Here is a 26,758-nt window from a genome sequence, read left to right as displayed (position 1 = left end):
GACTTGGGAAGTTGCAAAATGGCTCTGAGTCTCAGTTTCCTCATCTGTAAAATGGGATAATAATTATGCTTTCTTCTTGAAAAGATTAAATGACTGGTTATGTATCTGACAGGCACTGTTTTAAGTGCTTTGCAAACTCTTGTTAAATAAATTAGAATTTGCCACTGTGTCTCTGGCATTGTCTAGGGAGAAGGTGTCCTATTTGATAAACATGCCTTCTTGCTCTGGCCCAATGCTCGCCCAACATCTCATTATAATTTGGCTCCCATTACCAAGTTTTAATTTTTGTTTATCTGTTATCTGTGAATCTGGCTAGTGGGCCAGTTACTACCACACTCCACTCCAATCTGGTTGATTCTATATAAACTAACAAGATGAAATCTCTAGACCAGCAGAGCAGAGAACTAGATTCTGGATGGTGACAACACTAAGAAAAGGACAATTTGTGTGGCCCTGTCTTGGAGACCCATTGCCATTCCTTTGATGAACTGTTTGCTCTCCATATGCCACAGTAACATGGGCAATACATCAACACTCTTACCTAAACCTCAACGGCTATCAGCCCATCACTCAAGATGCCCCCGGTACGGGAAGCTCCCCCCACCCCAACCAGGCTTCCTCCTGAGTTCCTAGGGAGCAGATGATGAGGGAAAGAGGCTGAGTGAGAATGAATAAGGGACAGTTTTCTTTTTGAATTATCTCCTTGGTTTTACTGTATGAGTTTCAGGATATAGTATCTTCCAAATGATTGGTATTTTTCTCTTTCTCCTTTCCCAGGCATTTCCTGGGGATTCAAGCCCAGCCCTGCATTTCCCTTTGGGTAATTTCTCAACCTTTGAGAGGTACAGTAACCCTAACAGGGTCCCTCCGTAGTAACCAGAGGGCTTAAAACCAGTCACTGTAAAGCACCTTCTTTACTAGGGGATGCAAGTCCCTCAATTCTTGCAGTGACCTCTGAGAGAGGTTCAAATATGTGAACTTAATTATCAACCACTGACTTCATCACAGAAGGAATGAAAACATAGCTGGGATGGTCGGCTGTATTAGAATTAGACGATTCTCCTGGGAGGAAAGAGATTATTATTATCTATGTCTTCCAGTGGAATTAGAATGAGAATCCTTGCTGAAGCTATAAACTGTTTTTTTTTTTTGTTTGTTTTTTTTAAATGCCAGGTTAATGTTAGGGTACAAACAACTAGGTTACAATATTTGGATTTGTTAAGGAGAGTCCCCCTTGTAGTGTGTCCCCGGACTGGTGTTCAAGGTACTGTTTTCCTCTGGTGACTAATAAGCTGTGTGTGGGTGGCAGGGTAAGATTTAATGTACAAATATGCTGGTACATACAGGGAATTTTTCTCAAAGGTTATATAAGAAATGGGAGAAGGCCTAGATAATTAGTCTCATATACACATTTCAGTACATATTCTTGTACTCTTTGAACTTTTTAATATGTGCATGTAAAATCAATTATAATAATTATCATTACCCCATTACTATTGTTAAGAAAACTAGAAAGCTAACAGACCTATAAGTGTGAATCAAAAATGGAACTTAACTGTGGAGAAGGGTGAGAGCTCATAAAAATTTTGTGATGATAAAATGTCAAATGGGAAAGCTCATCAGAAAGCGTAAGGGCTTTTTTTTTCATTATTTAAGTTCTCAACACTCCTTCACATTTGTTCCCTTTGATTTCTCACAGAAGCTCTTGAATTTTGTAGGATAGGTATTATTGGGGCATTTTATAGCTGAGATAGAGCAAAATAATATTTGCTTAGAGGGGTTAAGTCACCTGCATCAAATCTTACAGCTACATGAGGCTGAGTCAATGTGGTATCCCAGTAATAATGAATAGCAACAGAGAAGCTCAAAGGCTGCTGCTGTGGGTACCAGCACACACCTGGAGATTACAGAGCCAGACAGGAAAGTTCCCAGAGCAGAGGACTAACCTGCAAGATCGTAGAGTTCAGTGTCAGAGGCGCTGGCCAAAGCTTCTTCCAATTCTGGGTCAAGGGTCACCTTTTCTTCTTTACGAGTTTCTATGGGCTTTTCTTTGGGTATAAAGACTCTCCCTTTAAACCAGAAGAAAAAGAGTATGGTGTGCCACTTCCTTATTGGTAGAGTAAGCAGACTGAGTACAGAATGTAGTTCTGGCCATTAAGACTGTTTTTTTTTTTTTTTTGAGACACAGTCTCACTTTGTCGCCCTTAGTTGAGTGCTGTGGTGTCACAGCTCACAGCAACCTCCAGCTCCTGGATTGAGGCAATTCTCTTGCCTCAGCCTCCTGATTAGCTGGGACTGCAGGTGCCTGCCACTACGCCCAGTTATTTTCTTTGTTGTTGTTGCAGTTTGGCCGGGGCCGGGTTTGAACCCACTACCCTCGGTATATGGGGCCGGCGCCCTACTTGCTGAGCCACAGGCGCCACCCAAGACTCGTATAGTTAAGGCATTTTATATCCAACTGATTCCTGAATCACAGGAATGGTGCCAACGTGAACAATCCACTATTAAAGGGAAGGAACACTGGAAGAGGAATCCTGCAGTCTGCCACACAGAGATCTTAGACTACAGTCCTTAAACGCAGAGGGAACAGGTGGCTTCTACCTCTCTGTTATTGGCAGCACTGCCCTTAGGCCTGGACAGGAGGGGCCTTGCCCTGGGCCCCACACTTCAGGGGGCTTCACTCCAGTCTTCCTCTGGTTGCATCTCTCCCCACTAAAGGAGAAGCCAAAGGACCAAATAGATATTCCCATGCAGCTCACAGGGCCACCTGCTAGATCACACTCCAGGGACCTGTGACCCTGGAGTTCCCTGCCCAAAGAGCCCTGAGCCTGTTTCCAGGGCCTGCACAAGCCCCTTGCCCTGGCCCTCCTCCTAAAGGTAGGGCACGCAGCTAGGGTGTGTCCCCCAGGCCAACAGAGGCTACTTGTGGGGGAGCATGGATGAAGCTCAGCTATGTAGGCAGGCGAGGAGGGGGTGCAATGTGTGTTTGAGGCCCTTGGCAGGGTGGGACAAACACCCCCTGCATAGAACTCTTGGAAGTCCAAGAACACTGGCCTTCTAGGTATATTTGTCGAGGGCTATAACATATTTTAACTGTTGTTAGCTTTTAAATATTTAGCAGGAATGGCATGTGGGCTTCTATTTGTGTTCTTGCCTTAGGCCCTGCCAATATTCGGAATGGGTTTATAAACATAGCACCAAGGGGACAAACTGGCGACCCCCCACAGTTGCCCCCACTTAAATTGGGATTGTAGATCACTAGGATGCTCTATCTGAGGTCAGCTGGACTAGTGTGGTGCTTGGATCCAGACACCTCTCTGAAGTACACCGAAGCGGGCCTGATTTTAAGGAAAAATCAGGGTTGCTATACTTAGTATGAGAGTCCGTGAGAGCAAGCCATCCAGGGCCTCCCACAGATGCGTTCTCTGCCACTGCCTCCCACTTCATCCTGTCAGTCAGATTCCCTTTATTTTTCCTCCTACTCACTCCTGAAAATGCTGGTATTTACATCCCATCCCCAGCCCAAACTTCTAGACTGGTGGATCATAGTGCTGGGAGGATGACACAGTACCTGCTCTTGACTTCCAGCCAGGCCAGCCCTTCCTCATCCCACACGTGCCACGGCTGACAAAGGTAAACTTAGGATATTCTAGAGCCATCATCACAATAGCTCAGACCACTCATGTTCTTTTTCAATGATTTACAGCTTTTTCTTTTCTTTTCTTTTGAGACAGAGTCTAAAGCTGTTGCCCTGGGTAGAGTGCCGTGGTGTCACAGCTCACAGTGAACTCACACTCTTGGGCTTAGGTGATTCTCCTGCCTCAGCCTCCCAAGTAGGCGGGACTACAGGTGCCCACCACAATGGCCTGCTATCTTTGTTGTTGTTGTTGCCATTGTTGTTTTAACTGGTCCAGGCTGGGTTCGAACCTGCCAGCCTCAGTGTATGTGGCCGGCACCCTACCCACTGAGCTCCAGGCGCCACTGATTTACAGCATTTGACTCTTGGTTTCTCTCTCTCTTTTTTTCTTTATTTTTTTTTTTTTTTAAAGAGATGGGCTTTTGCTATGTTGCTGAGAGGCATGGTTACTCACAAGCATGATCCCAGTACAGATAAGCAGAAAGTACTGGCCTGCTCCATTTCTGCTGATCCAGGCCATTCACCTCTGCTTAGGGAACCTGGTGGTCTCCTGCTCCTGGGAGGTCACTACATGGATGACAAACTTAATGGGGATACTCTGTGGGCACTGCATACTACCCCCCAGATGGCTCAAGCAATCTCCCTGCCTCAGCCTCCCAAGTAGCTGGGACCACAGGTGCTAGTCTTCACGCCCAGCTTTCTGTTTTTTGGAGCTGCTCCTCCTTCTTGGTCATGGTCTTGGAAATTAGTCTCCTTCATTTTAACCTTTGGAGTTCCCTAAAGACTCGTCCCACTATTGCCACCTCTTAGTTACAGGTTGTCCTGGCTAGCCTGGCCCACCCCATCCCTATGGGAAAGGAGAGAGTCAGACCCAAAGTCAGTAACCCTCCCTCATGAAAGATCTCAAAGAGACTTTCCTGATCATGAGGACTGTATTTCCTGATGGTTTACCATACTGTCAAAAGGTTGGATAACCAAGTGGGAGCCAGTCAGAGCTGGGCACTGCAAAGGGAGGAAAGAGACACTGCTTATGGTCAGTCTGCGACATCCTGGCAGCAAGGTCTCTCTCATTTGCAAACATCCTGATTCCGGCTTAGCATCACATAAACTTCCACATTTCCCAGTAAAAAGGAAATTACCCTGGGAAACAAAGTAGGAGGATGGCCAGAAGATAGAAAATGGAAAAAAAAAATCAACTGATCAGTAACATCTCAGACATTGGAGTTTGCATTTTCTGTCTGGCTGAGATGATCTTGGGTGTAAAGTCAAAATAGGTTTTCTAACTTGCTCTTTCCTGGTACTATTTAGGGTTACCCTAAACATGAGTTACACAGGTGGCCTAACAATTATCAGTATTCAGGATAACTGTTGATACAGATCCATTCCTGGGGGTCCAACCAAACGATAAGTTCTACACAAAAATAAGCTGCACTGAAGAGTCCAGCCCAGCCCAGGAACAGAGGTGCCCAGCACAGCACACTCAGGACTGGGGCTGTGCAACCTGTGATAGCCTCACCTTACCCCTGGATCTTCTCACTGGTCTTTCTGGGGGCCCTGCATAATCCTCAACTCTGATTCCACACTGCTTTGTTTGGAAAAGTTGCTCTCTGGCCATTTTATACACTTGTGCTACTTTTCTTTTTCTTAAATCATAAACACATAGATCATGTATACATTAATGCATTTATGGGGTACAATGTGCTGATTTCATATAGAATTAGGAACGCTTAACATCACACTGGTTAATATATACCTCATCTCGTTTACTTAATTATTGTGTTAAGACATTTATACTCTATACCAGGAGTCCTCAAACTTTTTAAACAGGGGGCCAATGCACTGTCCCTCAGACCGTTGGAGGGCCGGACTATAGTTAAAAAAAAAAAAATGAACAAATTCCTAGGCACATATCTTATTTTGAAGTAAAAAAACAAAACGGGAACAAATACAATCACACCACCTCATGTGGCCCGCGGGCCACAGTTTGAGGACCCCTGCTCTATACTAATAGATCAGACATGCACCTTTGCATTATGCACCATAGTGTGATCCCACCATTCACCCTCCCTCAGTCTGACCTCCGCCCATCCCCCTTCCTCCCTCCTTCATCCTGGGCCATAGTTGTGATCTATTCTTCATATGAAAGTGTGAGTGATTGTAAATTGGTTTCATAACAGTACTGAGTAAACTGGGTATTTTTTATTCCTTTCTTGAGATACTTCACTAAGTAGGATATGTTCCAGCTCCATCCATGACTTGTGCTACTTTTCAACCTTCTCCTAAGCTACCCCATGCAACTGTATACCCCTTTATGCCTCTATTTATTATTACTCAGACAACTCGTGGACTCCTAACGCCCCCATCAACCATCTGGAGATTAATCTGGATCAAGAGATAATTTACCAGAGCCACTTCTCAGACCTCTACTCTGAGAACAAAATATAACAGCTTTCTCCTTATTATGCTGTCACTTCTTGATGTTAATTGGGATTTTATTGAAGATTTGACATTATGATTTTTTTTGCAATTAAATAAGTCAAATAGCAACTATGCTGCCATAGAAACAGCTCCATATTTCCACTGTAGTTATTGGTTATTTGCCCAATTCATCACTGTTCAACTTTACTTTCCTAATGATGTTCTCAGCGGCATGTGATCCATCAACTGTGCCCAGTGCAGAGGAGAGCCAGGATATTACGCGAAGGAAGACAACAGGGCTCTAACACAGGCTGGCTGGTACAGAAGCTCAGAGGCAGCATTCGTGTGACTCATATTTATTGAGTGCCTCCTGTGCCAGTTTCCGTGCCAGCTTCTGTGGCAGCACCACAAAAAAGACACTGTCCCAGAGTGGACACCTCAGTCTGATGTGGGAAACTTGCAAAAATCAAAGGACATAAGCAAAGTGATGAACACTGTCACGGGGCTGTGAAAGCAATAAACAGGTGTCATGACAGAAAGAAGGGGCTATTCCAGGTACGAAGGTCAGGGAAAGCCCGAGGCTCTGACCTTTAAACTGAGACACAAAGGATGAGAAAAATGATGCTGTGGGTCAGAAGGAAGAGTCTGTGAGGAGACTGGCCTGAGATGGGAAAAGAACTTGGCAAGTCTGGGGAAATGAATGAAGAAGGGGGGCTGAGGCTTAGCAAGGGAAGAAGAGATGTCATCAGAGGGGTAGGCAGAGGCAAGATCCACTTTGAAGGGCGCAGTAAAGATTTGGCACATGCAACAGGGAAATGACATGGTCTGACTTGTATTTTACCAAGACTGTAGTTGCCATGAAGTTATCAAGGATTCCATTAGTGTCGTGGGCCCAAGTCACTGTCTGTAGTGAGGAAGCTGGAAACGCTAGGGATGCCCACTCTTCCACCCAATGGGAGCTCAGGGCTGGGAGCTAAGGAGGAAGGTTTCCTTGAATGGGCTGGAAGCTCAGTCCTAGCATGCACAAACCCAACGTGCTCCTCACGCCTTCCCAGCTCTCTCGTCATGTGTCACTCAACAGACCACAGACTCCTTGAGGGTTGGGTCTTATTCCCCCTGTGGTCCCAGTGCCTGGCACAAGACTCTACAAAGAGGAGGTGTTTGGGAGACACTGAATGAATGAATGACTGTGCTGGCCTTTAGTGGTAGCCTCTCAGGTTAGGGGTGTGGTGCTATAGCTATTCTGGACGTGGAGGAGAAAGGCCGTGAGGGACTTCTATAGCTGGTAAAGCACCGGAGCAAAAGAAACACACCAGTGCCCATGATGTTCTCTTTCAGGTGTGTTGCTGAGTCACATTTTTCAAAACTTTCCTTGGGGTTTGAGATTTTTTTCTCTGAACTAATTTGAGGACTGTGATGCCCTAAGTATTCATTTAATTAGCTTATTATTCTTCCCATGTTTCTTTTTTTCTTTTAAATTAAACTTTACTTTTTAGGAAAGTGTTAGGTTTGTAGCAAAATTAAGCAGAAAGTACAGGGAGTTCCCATATAATCCCACTCCGCCTCCCACAACAACAGCTAACAACATCCCACATCACAGTGATATATTTGTAACAACTGATGAACTTCTGCTGACACATCCTTATCACCCAAAGTCCATGGTTTATGTTAGGGTTCACTTTTGGTGTTGTACAGTCGCTGGGCAAATGTAGACTGGCTTGTATTTATCAGCAATGATTCTTTTTAATGGTGAGTCCAGTTCACGGCCTTATTTCCCATTTCCAGGACAGCTCCCTTGCTTAACTCTCCACAGCAATACATTAAGAGTGCCCTTGTCCTGAGACACACTGCCTGTGGTCCTTACCTTTTTTTTCTCCAGTGAAGGGCACAAAGTCCTCCCTGTCTTTTTGCTCCAAAGCCTCTTTTTCCAGGTACATGAGGAGATGCTCGCGATCAAAAGGGCCGGTGGCTGCTTTCTGTGTCTGGTCTTTCTGTCGGAATCCAGCTGGCAGCATCGCACTCTGACAGGACAGAGGTGTGAACAGAAGGAAGGATGTTTGCCAGACTGGCACTTTGTTCCTCCCTCCCCTTAGCCCCCACTCACTGTATGTGGGGGACCCAGGGAGAAATACACCTATGCAGAAATGCGGGTATAAGCTGAGAGTTGGAGTCTCTAAGGCCGTACTTGTTCTAACATTCTACTCTTAGAAGAGAGTTCCCAGAGAGCACAAGCAGAGACAGACAGCTGGAGCAGCCTCTAGAACTTATATAACAGGGCCGGGCGCTCACGCCTGTAATCCTAGCACTCTGGGAGGCAGAGGTGAGTGGATTACTTGAGCTCATGAGTTCGAGACCAGCCTGAGCAAAAGTGAGACCCCGTCTCTACTAAAAATAGACAAACTGAGGCAAGAGGTTCACTCTCACTACTGTTCTTTTTTTTTCTCCTTTCTTTATCTTCCATTCTGTTTCTATTCCCATTTGCTTTCTTTTTGGAGGTTTCTGTCAGCTATGACACCACGACACACCCAGGGTGACAGCTGGAGACTCTGTCTCAAAAACAAACAAACTTACATAGCAGATCACACAGGCAAGAATATGGAGACTTTAACAGGGAGCCAATGCGGCTAACCCTTCTCCTGCAGAAACATCCAACCAGGTAAGTAAATCCTATGGTAGATGTTAGTATCTGCTTGATTAAGCTTTTAGATTCCTTCCTTAAGTTAAAAAAAGAAGCAGGATAGTGATGAAAATGTGTCAAACGGTCTATGAACAAGTATATGGTGCCCCATGATCATACTAATGTACACAGCTATGATTTAATAAAATTAAAAAAAAATAAAAGTAAATATAATATGCAAAATACCTGACACATCAGAATGCCATTACATATACATAATTCTGTTTTAGTCATATTTTTATTTTTAGTAAAATCATGATTTGGATATCTCCAATGATAAGTTTAATACCATTAGGGCTACAGAAAAGACTTGCTAAACAAACAATATAACAACTTAGCTTTTGAAGAACTCATAAAAATATTAAAAACTCCATTTAAATTTATTTGATATTATGATTATAGTCATTCTAACCCATCCATTGTTGTAGAATTATCAAAGATTTCAAGTTACTTATGTATTTCAAAGAAATGAGTTATTTAAAAAAATCTGTATTTGGGGTGGCGCCTGTGGCTCAAAGAGGTAGGGCACTGGCCCCATAAGCCGGAGGTGGCGCGTTCAAACCCAGCCCCAGCCAAAAACTGCAAAAAAAAATAATTAAAATAAAAATCTGCATTTGGGGTAAAAGGCCTGGTTTAAACACCAGGTCTCTGACATTTTATAATATGAAATCTAATGTAAATTACCTCTCCCAGACTGTTTCCTCATTTATAAAATGGTGATAATGTGATTTATTTGAAGGTCTTCTACTCCCAGCAAAGGGTATTAACACATAGAAAAAAATTCAGTAAGATTTGTTTCTCTCCTTCCTTAAAGGAGACAAGTCTTTCCTCAACCAATGGAAACTGAACTGGTTTTTGAGAAATACATTTGCCATATCACACGGTGGGGGCTGTCAGGTTCTCTATAAACTAGTAAATGACCCAGAGCCAATCAGGGGAAGGGAAGAAAATTTGCATTTGGAGCTAAAGGATTTCTACTACTGTTTAAGGACCAAACCATGCCATTTATCCCCTCTTATCACTGACTCACTCTGCTTCAGCTCCATGTTACTAACCTCAGGATCTAGGTCATCCAGAACATTTTCCAACTGCTTCAGTTCCTCTTCTGAGAGTTTTCCAAGAAGCTCATCTTCATCAATGTTCTTGTATTTCTCCAGCTCTTTTTGAAAAGGGAGTGCCATGGCTTCTTATATCCCTTTCTCATGGGCCGTGCACATTGAATTGGTCCAGCTTCCTGAGGCTTCAGAGTACTACTAATAAAAGAGAAACACTGTGATCTCTCAGTAAACAGGACTTACTAACAGGAGACAAAGTGATGCTGTCAGTGGAGTCCACTGCAAGTAATGCAACTGAAAGGTCTTGCCATCTGCATTCCCGGAGCAACCCGACAGCTTACAAAGTGTTTCATATATATTATTTCACCTATTTTGATATTTACAACAACCCTGTGAGGAAGCCTGCACAGATATTACCATTCCCATTTACAGACGATGATTCTGAAGTGGAGGTGGCCAAATGCCTTGCGGAGGTCACAAACCTGGGATGCATGAGCCCGGCCCTCTGATCCCCAGTGTAGTGAGTGCTTTTCCACATTACTATTCTGCCTCCCCCAGCTTTCCACAGAAAAACAGTGAAGAACAATGCACTAATTGTAAGGCAGTTGTAAGAAGCACACTTGCTTCTCTTCAGGGAGAAAGTGATGTGAAGAATACAAAATGGGATTCATTCAGGAAAGAGTCTGCAAAGTCTGTGTGAGAAGCATTATCTAGTAACTCCTCTGCAATTAAACTAAGATTCTCAAATCCTGGACACATAATCACTCTCACTACCGTTCTCTTTTTTTCTCCTTTCTTTATCCTCCATTCTATTTCTATTCCCATTTGCTTTCTTTTTCTTTAAGCTACCCTTCCTAAATCTTCTTTCTTTATACCCCTAGATCAGTGATTTTGAACTGGTGTGCCGTGGCACACTGGTGCAGCATGAGAGGATCTTAGGTGTGCCTCAGAAATTTTTAAGGATCGTTAATTAAATTATTTTAGAAAGAAGTTCAAAGCACAAGAAGTATATTATTTTTTTCTCCTTTTTTTGATCAATATAATTTAAGTGTGCCATGAGATAAAAAAGGTTGAAAAACAGTGTGCTAGACCTTTTAACTCCCTACACTTTTTATACCACCTCACTTCTAAACCTTCACTCAAAATGAAATTTTTACTCAGTCTCTCTCTTTCCCCTTGCAGATTAACACTCATTCAGGAAACAGTAATGGACTTATTGTGTTTCTTCTCAGGAGGTAGTGGCATCAATCAGACTTATCAAGGCAATACATATTTAATGTATACCTACTATTTTCCAGGCACAGTTCTAGAAAACAGCAAAAAAAGATACCTAAGATCCAACCCTTTCTCCCAAGGAGATAATAGCTTATTGAGACAGACACACACAAATGATGCATGTTAGAAGTAATGTACAAAGTAGGTTTAAAAACACATGAGGAAATAATCACTGAGTGAGGGAGGCAGTTTTGAAGGGAAACTGCGAGAAAGAAGTTGCATTTGAGCCTTGAAGGATGAGGGTGTAAGGTGAACATGGGTGGGCGAGGGCCATTCTAGGAGAAGAGAACAGAATGAAGAGAAGCACAGGATGAGAAAGCAGAGACATGCTGGTGGGATGGGTGGCATGGCTCCAGAGGAAGATCGCTGGGGAGGGAGAGGGCAGAACTAAAGGCAAGGACAGGATATCTGTGAAGGACCTTCCTTATGTGCCTTGCTCTGGGACCTGGACTTTATTAGGAATGAGAAGCCACGACCACTTCTTAAGAGCAGGGGAGTGATCTGGGCACACCGTTTTTCATAGGACTTCAAACGGTAAGAATGAAGAATGAATGGGTTGGCATGGAAAGTGACTGGCTGCACTTACAGACTATTAAGTGGGCCACTTACAGACTATTAGAATGTTATTTCCCCAACCCCACCCCCAAACATTGGAATGTTTTACAATTGATGGTAATTCAACTGCTCACAATGTTCAGACTTGTGGTTTTCTACTTAGGTACCCTTTCTACATGCAATGCAACTCTCTTTCTCTTCCATTAGCCCTCCTTTTAAGTTTTAATCACTGTATTCCAGTAAAAATCCTACTAAAATCAGAAAAATCAACTAGATTCTATATACTTTGTTCTGGTCCCAGCTACCACTAATTTACTGTGTGACACTGGTCAAAGATCTCATCTGCCTGGCCCTTATTCAACAAATGAACTGGCTGAATTACTGTGCTTAATGGATTCTAAGATGCACTATTTACCACATTTAACCTTCTGAAATTGAGATGTGTCTCACAGTTGATGGTATCCTACAATCACCATTGCTCCAGAGTAGTTGAGATGTACTTGTCATTGCCTACATATATACATACGCATAAACATCCAAAGCACCAGCTTCATAACTAGTGAATGGATGTCATGGACAACTGTACAACATTCTTTTAAAACCTAGGAAGCAAGGCTTGGCATGGTGGCTCACACTGTAATTCTAGCACTTTAAGAGGAAGAAGTGGGACGATCACTTGAGGTTGTTTTTAAGACCAGCCCAACCAAGAGTGAGACCCCCATCTCAACAAAAATAGAAAAATTAGCTGAGTGCGGTGGTACACACCTATACTCGCAGCTGGGATCCTGGGGCAGGAGGATTACTTAAGCTCAGGAGTATACGGCTGCAGCGAGCTACGATGATGCTCTTTCACTCCAAGAGTGAAACCCTCCACAAATAAACACACACACACCCAGGAAACAAACCATTATGGGAGTTGGTGATGCAGGAGTGTTTAGAAGCACTCCCAGAGAAAGATCCAGATTAGAATAGTTCCTTATAATTACAAGGCAAGCTTGAATGCCCAGAAAATCAATGCCTTTTAGTTCTTTTATGGATTTTTAAAATTACCACTCTTGATGGCACAGAGGAGATTCTATGTGGAAAAATACAGATGCTGGTGACTATGAGTCAAAAAGTGATTTTAAAAGATGGATTCTGAACACGAACAAGTTTTAAGAATATCAACCAATTCATTTCACTTAATTTTCCCTTTCTATATGTGCACAAGCGAGATATGTAATTTAAAAATTTTCTGTCTATTTATAGGTTTAATTGTATAGCCAAAAAACTATGAACAACCATAGTGATAATAGGTGAATAATGAATTTTGGTATATCCACATAATAGAACACTTCTTGGCAATAAAAAGTAATGAACTACTGATAGATACAACAATATGGATGAACCTCAAAATAATTATGAGTGGGGACGGCGCCTGTGGCTCAGTCGGTAGGGCTCCGGCCCCATATACTGAGGGTGGCAGGTTCAAACCCGGCCCCAGCCAAACTGCAAACCAAAAAATAACTGGGCATTGTGGCGGGCGCCTGTAGTCCCAGCTACTTGGGAGGCTGAGGCAGGAGAATCGCGGAAGCCCAGGAGTTGGAGGTTGCTGTGAGCTGTGTGAGGCCACGGCACTCTATTGAGGGCCATAAAGTCAGACTCTGTCTCTACAAAAAAAAAAATAATAATTATGACTGAAAGAAGACAAAAAGAGGATATGCTGTATGATTCCGTTTGTCTAAAATTCTATAAAATGTAAACAAATTTCTGTGACAAAAAGCAAATCAGAGTTGCTTAGGGAAGAGAGGTGAGTGAAGAGAGGGATGACACTGAGCCTGAGGAACTTTTGGGGATGCTGCACAGATTCACCACCTTGATTCCGGTGATGGTTCCACAGTGCTTGTATACGTCAATGTTATCAAACTGCACCCTTGAAATATGTGCGCTTTATTGTTACATCAATATCTTAATAAAAAGATTTTTAAAAATCTACCTAGAAGTCTAAAATAGGTCTTTCTACACAGTGAAAATTGTATTTTTAAGAAAGTAGGTATCATATTTTGATTGACAACATTTTTTCCTTAATGATACATAAAATACTGGAGTATTTTACAATTGATGGTATCGAGTTCATAAGATTCTACTTGACTTTCTATTCCAGGATTCTATGCTAAACCCTGACTGTTTATCCTCTTCTGAAATAGATTTGCTCTCTGAATTAACCTACCGGTCAGCCACTCTCGATTCTCTGACCAACCTCAGATTCTGCCCCTTTTTCTGGCATCCAGTCTGTCAGCACTTCCTGCAGCTACTTCTGCACAGTAATTTTCACACGATCCTTTCTTTGCACCTTTGTTCTTTCATGCTTACACTACTCTAATTTCGTCTTGAAAGGTTTCTTTTCTTCCCTGTAAACCACCCAGAACACTATGATGGGATCATCTTTCTCAACACTGTTAACAAGCCACTTCCCTGGTTAAAAACGTATAATGGCTCCTTCTCGTCTACAGAATGAAATTCAGACAACTCAGCATTCGAAGCTCCCATAATTTGATCTTAATCTGCACTTCCTATTTTTTCTCTCTTTACTTTTCTGGGGGAGCCCTCTGTTTCAGTTAAAATGGTTTATTCACTCTCAGTGACAGGCAGAATCGTGGCCACCTTAAGATGTCTACCTTCTAATCCCCAGACCTCTTCAAGGTCCATGGCCATGTTACTTTACATGGCAAAAGGGTCCAGGTGACATTAAATTAAGGTTCTTAAAATGGGGGTGTTATCCTGGATTATCTGGGTGGGCCCAGTCTAATTCAAAGGGCTCTTAAGAAATGGAAGAGGGAGGCAGAAGAGTTAGAGAAGGAGATATGAGGGATCAGAAAGCTGAAGTCAGAATCATCTGATTGCTGGAAGATGAAGGAAGGGGCCTTGAGCCAAGGAATGTGGGCAGCCCCAGAAGCTGGGAAACTCAAGGAAATGGCCTCTCCTCCACAGTCTCCAGAAAAGAATATAGTCCTGCTCACCTTTTGATTTCGCCTAGTGAGATGTGTTTAAGACTTCTGACTTCTAAAATGGTAGGATACATTTGTGTTGTTTTAAGCCACTAAATTTGTGCTAATTTGTTACCACAGCAATCGGAAACTAACATACTCCCTTACTCAAACACTTCCATTTTCCAAGATAATTGTTTTGGTTACCTTCCACTAGTCCCTCCACATCGACCTCCCACGCTGCTTTGTGCTCCAGTAAGACAGTCTATTTGGATTCAGATTGCAACAATCTTTCTTTTTGGCTTCTGTTTGCCCAACAGGAGGCACCAGAAAGAAACTGGATGGCAGGAAAAGAGGAAGGTCAGGTCTGGAAGCCCACATCTCCCAATGGGCAGCTGTATCTCCAAAGATACCCTCCTGACCTTGCTGACCTCGGGTCTTAGGGAGGTGAAGGGTCTCCGTGGTGGCCAGTGCCAGAGTTTTACTTTGCTGGATTCCCTAAATCCTTCCCACATCTTTGTACATAGCCTCTTTATTAAAATGTCTCCAGGTTCTCAGTTTGAGTATGTCCTCTGTTTCTTGTTGAGAAGTTGGCTGATATAGTAATATTACTTGGAATGTCTACATGCTCTGCTTTCTTTTTGTTTTTTGAAACAGGGTCTTACTCTGTTGCCCAGACTAGAGTGCAACGGTGTCAACACAGCTCACTGCCACCTCAACCTCCTAGGTTCAAGTGATTCTCCTGCCTCTGCCTCCCAGGTAGCTGGATTGTAAGAACTCACCACTGCACCAGGCTAATTTTTCTTTGTTTATTTTATTTTTTTAAGAGACAGGACTCATTATGTTGCTCATGCTAGTCTTAAACTCCCAGGCTCAAGTGATGCTCCCATCTCAGCCTCCTGAGTAACTTAAGACAACAGGCACCTGCTACCACAGCTGGCTATGAGACCTGGCTCAGATCCCAGCTCTGCAGGACCACAGACTGTCCAAGCTGACAGAGGCCTTAAAGATCACCTAATCTAGCACCACAGATGTTTTTTCTCCTGTTTCTCTGACCACTCCTTTTTGATCTTCTTTCATCTCTCTTCACCATAAATACCAGCATTCCTCAAGGTCTTGCTTAGAAATTCTATTCCTTTTTTTTTTCTTTCCAGACAGAGTCTTACTATGTCACCCTCGGTAGAGTGCCGTGGCATCACAGCTCACAGCTCACTCTTGGCCTTAAGCAATTCTCTTGCCTCAGCCTCTCAAGTAACTGAGACTACAGGCACCCGCCACAACACCCAGCTATTTTTTGGTTGCAGTTGTCACTGTTGGTTAGCAGGCCAGGGCTGGGCTTGGACCCACCAACCTTAGTCTATGTGGCTGGTGTCCTACTCACTGAGCTATGGGCGCTTATATTACATGTTCTCTCTACAAAACTCATCTGCCTCCAAAATTTTAATTATTTTATATATAGTTATTATGTATCTAATTATATATATACATGTATATATGTATGTATGTATATGTGTGTGTATATCCTGAAGCCTCAAAATCCATTATCTTCATCTTAGACTTTGTTCCTGAGGGCTAGACCTGTATATTTTCTTCTTTTTTTTTTTTTTTGAGACAGAGTCTCATGACGTTGCCCTTAGTAGAGTGCCATGGCGTCACAGCTCACAGTAACCTCAAACTTCTGGGCCTAAGTGATTCCCCTGCCTCAGCCTCCCAAGTAGCTGGGACCACAGGCACCCACCACAACGCCTGGCTATTTCTTTGTGGCAGTTGTCATTGTTGTTTAGCAGGCCCAGGCCGGGTTCGAACCCTCCAGCCCCAGGGTATGTGGCCAGCACCCTAACCACTGAGCTAGTGTGCAGACCCCAGACCTGTATGTTTTCAGCTACCTACACCAACATCTCTCATTAGCTACCTCAGACACCTCAAATACATCAGAAGTGCTTTCATCATCTCATCATCTTTCCTCCTCTAGAATTTCTAATTTCAAGAAAATGGCCAAAAACCCAGGAAGTGATCCTTGACATCTCCCTCCATCACTCACCAAATCCTGCCCTTACCTGAATGTGTTAAGAATCTACGTACTTCACTCATCCATCCTGCCCACATTCAGCCCTCCCTGCTCCTGATCCATTCTTCACACAAAAGGCAAAAAAGATCTTTTTAAACAAGTCTGCTCTAGTTACTTAAAATCACGCAGTGCACTCCTGTTGCCTTAAGGATAAGGTTCAAATTCATCTGAGCTCTGTCATCCCCATCAGCCTCACGCAGCACTGCACTACCATCTCCTCCTGGCTCCAGCCTCCTGGACCACTTCCAATTCCTGGATCAAGTCTTATGTTGTTCCCTCTGCTCAGAATACTTTGACCACTCCACTCCTCTGGCCGACTGCTATCTGGCTCATTCCTCAGTCTCATGTAAGTGTTACTTCCTCAGGAGGACCTTGTTTGGACCCTGAGATAATGTCTGGGTCACTCCCCAGCTCACCTACCACAAGACCCCACCTTGATCCCATCTGTTTTTGGCTTTATTACAATTACTTGTTTTATCTGTCTTTCTTACTAATCTCTATTAGCAAGAGGGTAGGGACTGTACTTGTTTTATCTGTCTTTCTTGCTAATCTCTATTAGCAAGAGGGTGGGGACTGTATCATTTTATTCACAGATAAAATCATGACAGCATAGGTCTTGACCCAGAACAGGCATCCCTTAAATACTGTGTAACAGAGTCCAAATGAAGGAAATGAGCTCAAAGAGGTGAAGCAAGCCACAGGCCCAGAGCTCATCCCACTGTATCTCCTGGTTTCTGAGATCACCTAAGCCCACAGAGTTGCCCCCATCCTAAATTTGTATGACCACAGGTCACCGACTGATGTTCATCACTTGCTTTACCGACTGATGTTCATCACTTGCTTTCTTGTTATATCTTCATGTATGTTACATATATGGTTTTCTCTCCAGCAACCCGACAAACTCCCAGAAGATGGGGACCATGTGATTCTTTACATTCCTGGCCTTCTCAAGCTTAAGTTTGTACATTCATTCAATAATCATCTGTAGAAAGTCTACCTTTTCCAGATATTGCTGGGACAATAGCAGTGAAGGAAACAGATGGTATCCTGTGTTCTAAATGAGCTAATAGATGAGCGGGAAAAACATTAATCAATTACAATAACATGTTAATACTATGTAATAGTACCAGTTAAAACAAACTGCATATGTTGTGTCAATGTACCTGGGAAGCGGGGGGACCCTCAAAGGCAGAGAAGAAAAAAAGTTGTACCTTCCTGGAGTACGATTTTGACTTGAAGATTTGGGAAAAAGCTAGTTATTATTTATTTATTATTTATTTATTTATTTATTTTTTGAGACAGAGCCTCAAGCTGTTGCCCTGGGTAGAGTGCTGTGGCATCATAGCTCACAGCAACCTCCTACTCCTGGGCTCAAGCGATTCTCCTGCCTCCGCCTCCCAAGTAGCTGGGACTACAGGTGCCCGCCACAAAGCCCAGGTATTTTTTGGTTGCAGCCGTCATTGTTGTTTGGCGGGCCCAGGCTGGATTTGAACCTGCCAGCTCAGGTGTATATGGCTGGCACCTTAACCACTTGAGCCACAGGCACCAAGCCTAGTTATTATTTTTTAAGAAACAAATATAGACATACAGTGGAGAAGAATGCAGCATTCTCACAGCTTTTAAAGTCAAATCACAGATTTTTCCAGCTTGTGGGTAGTCTGCTTTTGCCCTCACCATGGGGTCACTTTTGTCTTCTCCTGCTGGAGATGCTGCAGTGGAAGTTTGCAAAGCACTTTTGCAGCCTCACCTCTGGCACAGCGTCTGTCCCATGGCAAGCATTCAACATACAACAAGATACTCAAGTACACAGTGAAATGAAGCAGATGCCAAGCAAGGCTTCCAAGAGTACAGAAGGTGGTTAGGAAAATAGAAAATAGGAGTAAAGACGTGAGCTTATGGAAGGATGCCTGGGGCCCTTAAGTAACTCTTCCTGTTACCCAAAGATACAAACCATGGGAAGGAAAATGAGTGTGGCTTTCTTTGTTTCTCCTTCCACTGGATAGCTGTGGTATGGAAGAGGAAAATCAGACCCAATGTGAGGTGCCCAACCTTGGGCGCTGCCTACACACAAAGACAGAAACAAAGCCAAAACAAATAGCCCTATTTACTAAACACAAACCAAAGACTAACTTTTACAAAAGAGTAAACAAAAAAATACTCTTAAAAAAAACCAGTGAAAAGTTTTTTAAATGCATAAAATAGTACCATAAATTGCCTCAGAATACATACATATCTAGGAAAGCTACAAAGGGCTGCTCCTGGAAAGGACAAATGCCTTTTTGGGAGGGGAATTTGATTGGAGAAAGGGAACTTGGGGCTCCCACTGTGCTATTGATGATTTATTCCTACGTGGAGGGGCCAGTAAGTGAGCCCCAAGATTTATTCTTTTCAATATATCTTCAAGATTTCATAATAATGAAATTTTTGTAAATTATTCTTTAGTCTTTTCAATATATCTTCAAGATGTATTCTTTTCAATATATCTTCAAGATTTCATAATAATTTTTTTTTTTTTTTTTTTTTTGTAGAGACAGAGTCTCACTGTACCACCCTCGGTAGAGTGCCGTGGCATCACACAGCTTACAGCAACCTCTAACTCTTGGGCTTACGCGATTCTCTTGCCTCAGCCTCCCGAGCAGCTGGGACTACAGGCGCCCGCCACAACGCCCGGCTATTTTTTTGTTGCAGTTTGGCGGGGGCTGGGTTTGAACCCGCCACCCTCGGCATATGGGGCCGGCGCCCTACTCACTGAGCCACAGGCGCCACCCTCATAATAATTTTTTTATTAATTAGTGAACTAAGTTTCACAAGAGCCAAATCTACATTTTCAAAAATTAGTAAATTAGAACAAAATCAGCATGTCAATGTACATTCCAACAAAACATGAATTGATCCCATATTAAATCCATTTCTCACTGTTGGGCAAATACGAAGATGTAACAGCCACAGCCTGTGTTTTGGAATCTAGCTATTTGAAGATGGACCAGTCAAGCCTGTTTATCTGTTTAAACAACTAAATGGCTCCCACCATATTCTGGGAAACACTTGCAGAGGATGAAGGACAGAGAATGAGGTGGGATAAGGAGAAATAAAATATATAGTAAAGCAAGAAAAATGTGGAATGAGAAACAGATCTTATCAGAATGAAGATCTTGTATCTGAGGTTATTTATTCTTAATTTCCCAAATTTATAATACAAAAATTGCCAGAGCCTAAATCGTGCTTGAAAATAGTCCTTTTTTATAACTGCGGGCCCACTAGTGACTGCTGCAGGTTAAGAAGAACACCGAAGACTAAAGCATGGGCCTTGGAGTCTGTCACCCCGAGGGCTGAGGATACAGACACATGTGCAGTGACAACCTCTCCAAGCTTCTGTTCCTTTCTCTGTGAAATGGGCAAAGACCAGTACTTCTCTCAGAAGGTGGACACTACCCCACCTCCATGTCTATCAACAGTCAATAATCTAAGGAAGGTTTTGAAAACACTTTTAAGCTTTGTTTACCCTAGTGTTTCACGGATGTGACTAGGCACTTTCTTTTTCTCGTAACCTATTATTAACATTCTATATATTTTGGGGAATAATGATTGAGAGATTCACAGACACATACAAATAAACTACCTTAGACATTTAAGCTAGTCAATGTGTATACCCTAAATTAACATTTTCGTATATATACACAATATCCGGGAATAGCAAAAATATTATGTCCTTGCAGCAAAGGATTCTGTAAAAGAGTTGATTATATTTTCTCAGTCTGGAAACGGGAAGTCTCTTCTGCACGTCTTCTATAACCCTTTGAACTATTTATAGCCTATAAGGAAAATATCTGGTTGCCTGTAATTTACACACAAAGGGAATGAGAGGAAACCCCTCAACTTCTGTTGTCACAAAGCTGGATCTGTTTTTTCCCCCAATGCTTCCCTAACCCAAAATAAAATGAACCACCATTTATGTTCTCAGACTTCCTTGCACACTGACACAGATCGAGGACATAGAAAGGAAAGGGATGGCTCTTGTGTAGCGGTAGCATCCTTCCTTCCTTTCTTTTTTTTTGAGACAGAGTCTCAAGCTGTCACCCTGGGTAGAGTGCTGTAGTGTCACAGCTCGCAGTAACATCAAGTTCTTGGGTTTAAGCGATTCTCTTGCCTCAGCCTCCCAAGTAGCTGGGACTACAGGCGCCCACCCCAACAACCGGCTATTTTTTGTTGCAGTTGTCCTTGTTGTTTAGCTGGCCCAGGCCGGTTCGAACCCGCCAACTTTGGTGTATGTCACTGGCGCCATAACTGGTGTGCTCCAGGCGCTGAGCCTAGAGGTAGCTTTCTAAGGTTTAGGGAATTACTAATACTTTGAGGTTGGAGGGAGAGGATGAATATCTGAAGCATAAATAATTAATAGCAGCCAAGATGAACCAAAAAAAGGGAATCTCCCCTGACCCCACTCCTACTTCCCATAGGATTTAGAACCCTGGGAACTTGAAACCAAGGAGTTCCCCACATATTCACTGTAGCTGTCTGTCACTAATTACAGAGTCCTCTACAATACTTTCTCTTAATTTACTTATTTTATTGTTCTCCCCCAAAAGTCAAATTACAGAAAAGTTAAAAGAACAGTACAACAAACATCTGTTTACCATTCTTTTTGATTCACCAATTGTCAGCATTCTGCCACATTTGCTACATTCCTGAACTTGCTCTGTCACCCTATATATTTTTTCTTAAAAATGTTGCAGATGTCATGACATCTCACATATCCACATCTCCAAAGAATGAAGATCACCTGGTCTCCTACATAACCACAGTACCATTACTGCACTTAAGAAAATTAACAGTAATTCCATAATACCACCTAACATGCCGTCCATATTCAGATAGCCCCATGGTCTCCACACTGGCTTTTATACCAATTTTTTTTCTTTTAGGATTCAAAGTCCACACATCCCAACTCATCTTTACACCACATGAGTAATTTAATCTACAACATTTTTACATCCCCCACCGCCCAGTATTTTTCACTACACCGGTGAAGTTATAGCCTACTTATGCTATCTCAACAGGAGAGTCATAAGAGCTGGGGCTAAACTTGATCATTTGATTAAGGTGGTGACCTCCTAATCTCTTAAAATTGTAAATGCACATTTTCCCTAACTAGCCTGTAGTGAGATACGTTGAAATAATGTAAAAAATCCTATTCCCCAACCATCTTTCACTTACAGGTTTTGTACCAGTTGGTGAGTCCCTACCTGAATCACCTGTTATTTTAGGGTTTGCGCAGTGCTGAGTTTCCGATTCTCTCCTCCCTTCTATTGTATATTCCTTTTTCACACAATGACCCATCAGTATCATCCTCTGTTTTCTTAGCATAGGGATGCTCTGGTTACTTCTTGCTGGGGCAGCCTCCCCGACCTCCTCTCTGACCACATTGGACTGTTCAGGCTCAGCCCTAGAGATCGACTAACCTTTATCTACAGATTCCATCACTTCACCTTCAGCAAATAAAAAACAAAAATCACTACATTTATGCCTACCGATTTACAGTAATTTACAAAAATTAAAATAGCTGTTATGCATATTCATTGGGTTGGACTAAAGGGAGTAAACAGAAGAAATCGGTTTTATTTTGCAAAAATGCTGATGTTTTGCACAAGCCCTGAAAAATCTTTCCTCCTCACCAGGGCAGAGTCACAATCGGGCTTTTTGTAATGGTGTTAAACAGAAGCACCCTCATCTCTGCAGTTCCCTGACATTAGAATCTTGGAAGAATAGAGGTTTAGAAATCATTTCCCAAATGCCCCATTTTACAAGCAAAAAAAGAGGCTCAGAAAGATGGAGGGCCTTGTCCAGAGTCCACGAGCTTCTTAATAGTGAAGCTAGGACGGGAAGCTGGTTTTTGAAATACCTCCTCCTCCAATATTCTTTTCATTCCCTTCACAAGGGTCTTGTGATTCAGATGTCTAATGGGCACAGAGGAAACCGTAGCATTCACGGCCTCTTTCGTTGCTGATTTGCATTTTGATACGATCACTTTTCCACCTTCGAATACTTCAAGTAAAAATTCCCATTAGGAGCTTTTCATCATTATTATTTAAAAAATCAACCTTCATTTATGCAGGCCAACAGGGAAAATTTAGGAAGCCTCCAGGGAGCACATACTACCAGTAACTTTAAAGGAAAAAAATAAAAAATAAGAGTGTCTCAGGAACCTGCATCAGGCTGCTTTCTGGGAGGCTGAAATACCCTGCGAGTGACAGCTCCAGAGATCTCAGAAGACGCCGGCTGGAGTCCACCCTTCCTTGTCGCCTGCTTTAACGAGGCAGGGAGATGCATAAGACCTCAGGAGCTTATCAAACATTCACAGGAGAGGAGAAAGTGGGGAACAAAGCCCAGCTTGGAAAAACCCAGCCCCGCAGCCCGGGAGGGCAAGAGACCGCGCCCTCGCCGCTGCGGCCCAGCGGGCTGCGGAGGCTGCGGCACCGCAGTGCGGGACTCGGGACCCACCCCAGCGGGCAGCGCCCGGCCGCCCCGCGCAGCCAGCCCAAGCCGCGGAGCATCCTCCAGCCCGCGAGGAGGGCGCGGCGCTCCGGGCCGGGGGCTGCAGACAGCGGCGGGCCCGGGCCGGCCCCTCCCTCCCCGGCTCGCTCACCCGTCCGTGCGCCCATCCCGGAGCCGGCGGTCAGGGCGGGCAGGGCGGGCAGGGCGGGCAGGGCGGTCAGTCCGTCAGCCCCGAGGCAGCGGGGCCAGGCGAGCAGGGCGGCGCCGCGGCCGGGGCGAGCGCGCCGATCAACAGGCGGCTCCGGGCCGGGCGCGCGGCTGCAGCGGAGCAGGCTGGGAAGCGTAGTCCCGGCGGCGCGCGGAGCACGACCGCCGCCTTCCCGCGGCCGCCGCCCGCCGTCCCCCGCCCCCCACGGGGGCCTCTGCTCCAACCCGCGTGCGAACCCTGCAACCGTCTGCTGGGCGAGGCCGAGCGGGCTCGCGTGAGACGCGGAGGACTCCGCACAGGGCGGGAAGGAGGCGCGTTCGGGTGAGTGAGCATCTTGACGCGGAGCCTGGGTGAGACCCGGCTCAGGGACGCGCACTCCCGGCGGCCGTAGGTTTTATTGGCAGGCAGGGGCGTGGGGAGAACGTGGCTTAGTTGCCCCGGAGAGAGCTAAGCGAGGTGGGATGGAGCCAGGCTGATGTAAAGTTAGGGCGTGAGGGTGTTGGAGACGCCCACAGGGGCGCCTTCACCAGCTGGGTGACCGGACAACTTAGCCTCAGTGAGCCTTGGTGTCCCTTAGTGTCCCCACCTGTGAAAGAGGCTCAGAGCTTGAGGACGTGTTGTGAGGCTTGAAAGACCCACAGCATATACCTGGGTGTGGCCCTGCGTGAAGGTTCTAACTTCGGAGTTATGTGGGATTGATTCTTGGGCACACTTTTTGCAGGGAAAGCCCTACGGAGGTAATGCTATAGTCCTCTCTGGACTGGGTAAATGTTAAAATCTACCGGGTTGCTGTCAGTCTTGGAGTACTAAATATGTACTGCTGAGTTCTTGGGAGCTACAAAGATAGAGAAAAAACTAGTTTATGAAGTATGAAAATAGGATGCAGTGACATAGGACGACAAAACCCAAAATTATGAAAATACAGGGCATTGTAGGGTTACCTTCCAGAGGCCATTTCTAACTACACAAGATATCTCTCTCCCCCTCCCTCCACCCCTCTCCTTTTAGACCCTTGCTGCACACTGTAAGTACATATAACCTTTGTTTGGGGCACTTACCTCCACGCAAGGGTCCTCAAACTGCGGCCCGCGGGCCACATGAGGTGGTGTGATTGTATTTGTTCCCGTTTTTTTCTTTTTACTTCAAAATAAGATATGTGCAGTGTGCATAGGAATTTGTTCATAGTTTTGTTTTTTTTTTAAACTATAGTCCGGCCCTCCAACGGTCTGAGGGACTGTGAATTGGCCCCCTGTTTAAAAAGTTTGAGGACGCCTGGAAGGTATGTTGGGTTTTGCCAGTTGCCACTATGCAGTGTTTGGCATTATGGTAGTGGAGGGAAATGAACCAAAGGGATGGATGTAGCACGGCTAGTGTAATCGCTGTCTGAAATAGGCAAAGGGTGAATGGAGGTGAAACAGCTTTATTGTCTGGCAGGAGCTGTGCAGTCATCATGGGGCCAGAAAAAAAAAGTGCCGCAGAGGAAATTCCATATTTGAAAATAACATCACAGTTTTGCATTTGTGAAAATACTTTTCTATTCATGTTCTCATTTGATTTTTGCAACAGTCCTGTGAGGTGGGTAGAGTGAGGATTTTTTTCTCGTGACAGTAGTAAGAGGCACAGGGACTTATTCAGGGTCACCCAGCTGGCTGTTAAGCTCATCTACTTTCCTTCTGTGGGCACCCTCAGCTCTGTCTTTCCTTTGAATATTTCAAAGCAGGACCATACCTTTCTGAGAGGATGACCTGAATCAGAAGGTAAAGTAGGGGCGGCGCCTGTGGCTCAGTGAGTAGGGCGCCGGCCCCATATGCCGAGGGTGGTGGGTTCAAACCCGGCCCCGGCCAAACTGCAACAGAAAAATAGCCGGGCGTTGTGGCGGGCGCCTGTAGTCCCAGCTGCTCGGGAGGCTGAGGCAAGAGAATCGTGTAAGCCCAGGAGTTAGAGGTTGCTGTGAGCCGTGTGACGCCACGGCACTCTACCCGAGGGCGGTACAGTGAGACTCTGTTTCTACAAAAAAAAAGAAAAAAAGAAGAAGGTAAAGTAAATTCTCAAAAACTCGTGGCACTAGCATAAAGAACACTGGCACACAGTAGCTGCTGAGAGTCCAGTGTTGTTTCCACTATCATTTGTGGCAATGGACTATATACCCTGGGCCTCCTAAGAATGGCAAATATGAATTGCAAGGAGTTAAATGAAATAGAAGTGTGGCCAAACCAGTTTAAATCAGGTTCCCAAGTTTTCCTGTACATTTATTATTTCAAATCGTCTGTGTAACAGACAGGACTTTCATGTTATACATTTGTTACATTCATATCCTTCTGTTGAATAAGAATGGGGCCCTTGACAGATCAAGCCAGAAGTTTTCCCAGAGAAGGCTGATAGCAGGCATATACTAAAAATAATAAAGTTATTCCATTCATATTGGAAGAAAGAGTAGCAAAGGTACCCTATAGTACTCTCTGTCTCCTTGGTTTCCTGTGGTTCCCCATAAGGAAAATGGTAGCATGTGATAAAACAAATAGAACATTACTTCAGAAACAGGCTGTGAAGGGAAGCAGACAGAAAAATGCTTTAAGTTAAAGTCATAGTTGGTAGCCAAAAGCAGAGATGCAAGTGCCATCCCACAGTCCTAGAGCCATGCATATAAGCTGCAGTAGTATTATGGCACCAGACTAAAGAGAATGAGTTGTGCAAAGGAATTTCTGAACATTCTCTGTCTGCATGATGCAGAGTGGAAACCAGTCAATGGATGAATGAGGAAAGTGGAACACTTAACCTAATGTTAAAACTTAATGGAAAGATATTACCAGTTCTGGTCTGTTTAGTTATTTAAATCTAAAGTGTATGTCTTATTTTAAGATAAGTCATACCCATGACTTACCAGTTGAAACCCATCATCATTTCTGGACCATATCTTGTAGGCTTAACTTTTCAACTTACTTTTTAGAAAATGAAAATATAAAATTGAAACAGAACTCCCAATAGCTAGAAGGGATCTCACAGATCATCTTGCATAGCCATTTCTTCCTGCAAATGAGGAAGCTGATAACGTTGCCAGTAAAATCTCACATGGCAGAAAGTAAAACAAATTCTAAGTGCCAGTTATAATGAAATAGTTTAATGACTCACAGTCAAATATGTAGCATGCCTCATTAGGAACAAGTAGTAAGTACAGTTGGTTGCCTACCTAACATCCATCCCACCTTCTCCTTCACCTATACGGAAGCTTATGTATGGGTGTCCATCCACCAGGGTTAGTGACCTCATTACCATCTCAGAGGTACGTTCCTAAACCTACCATGGGCTAAGGGAGTAGGATCCTCTTAACTGGTCTGAAAGAGATTGGTGAGCATGTGACCCAGTTCTAGGCAGTGAGACCTGAGGAGAGATCTGTTGAAAGAACTTCTGGG

General features: G+C 43.9%; 2 protein-coding genes across 3 annotated transcripts in view; one reads left to right on the top strand and one right to left on the bottom strand.

The window, feature by feature from the left end:
• The window catches only part of TMOD2 (tropomodulin 2), a 70,124-nt gene extending 46,777 nt beyond the window's left edge, over positions 1–23,347 (bottom strand). The window contains exons 1-4 of one of the 2 annotated variants that reach the window (XM_053593129.1): positions 23,292–23,347; positions 9,788–9,985; positions 7,920–8,076; positions 1,947–2,069 (exon numbers count right to left, since the gene is read on the bottom strand). In XM_053593129.1, coding sequence (XP_053449104.1) covers positions 1,947–2,069; positions 7,920–8,076; positions 9,788–9,913 — 406 coding nt within the window. In that variant the 5' untranslated portion in view covers positions 9,914–9,985; positions 23,292–23,347. The remainder of the gene's footprint in view (positions 1–1,946; positions 2,070–7,919; positions 8,077–9,787; positions 9,986–23,291) is intronic. The other variant, XM_053593128.1, reaches the window with a different exon arrangement.
• A 189-nt stretch (positions 23,348–23,536) lies between these two features.
• Positions 23,537–26,758, top strand: part of LYSMD2 (LysM domain containing 2) — a 41,227-nt gene continuing 38,005 nt past the window's right edge. The window contains exon 1 of the mRNA XM_053593132.1: positions 23,537–23,669. The gene's annotated coding sequence lies outside the window, so the exon portion shown is untranslated. The remainder of the gene's footprint in view (positions 23,670–26,758) is intronic.

Source organism: Nycticebus coucang, chromosome 6 (genome assembly GCF_027406575.1).
Source record: "Nycticebus coucang isolate mNycCou1 chromosome 6, mNycCou1.pri, whole genome shotgun sequence".
In the NCBI taxonomy this organism is placed as follows: domain Eukaryota; kingdom Metazoa; phylum Chordata; class Mammalia; order Primates; family Lorisidae; genus Nycticebus; species Nycticebus coucang.
Note: the sequence above shows the minus strand (reverse complement) of the source record. Positions and strands in the feature narration are given on the sequence as shown.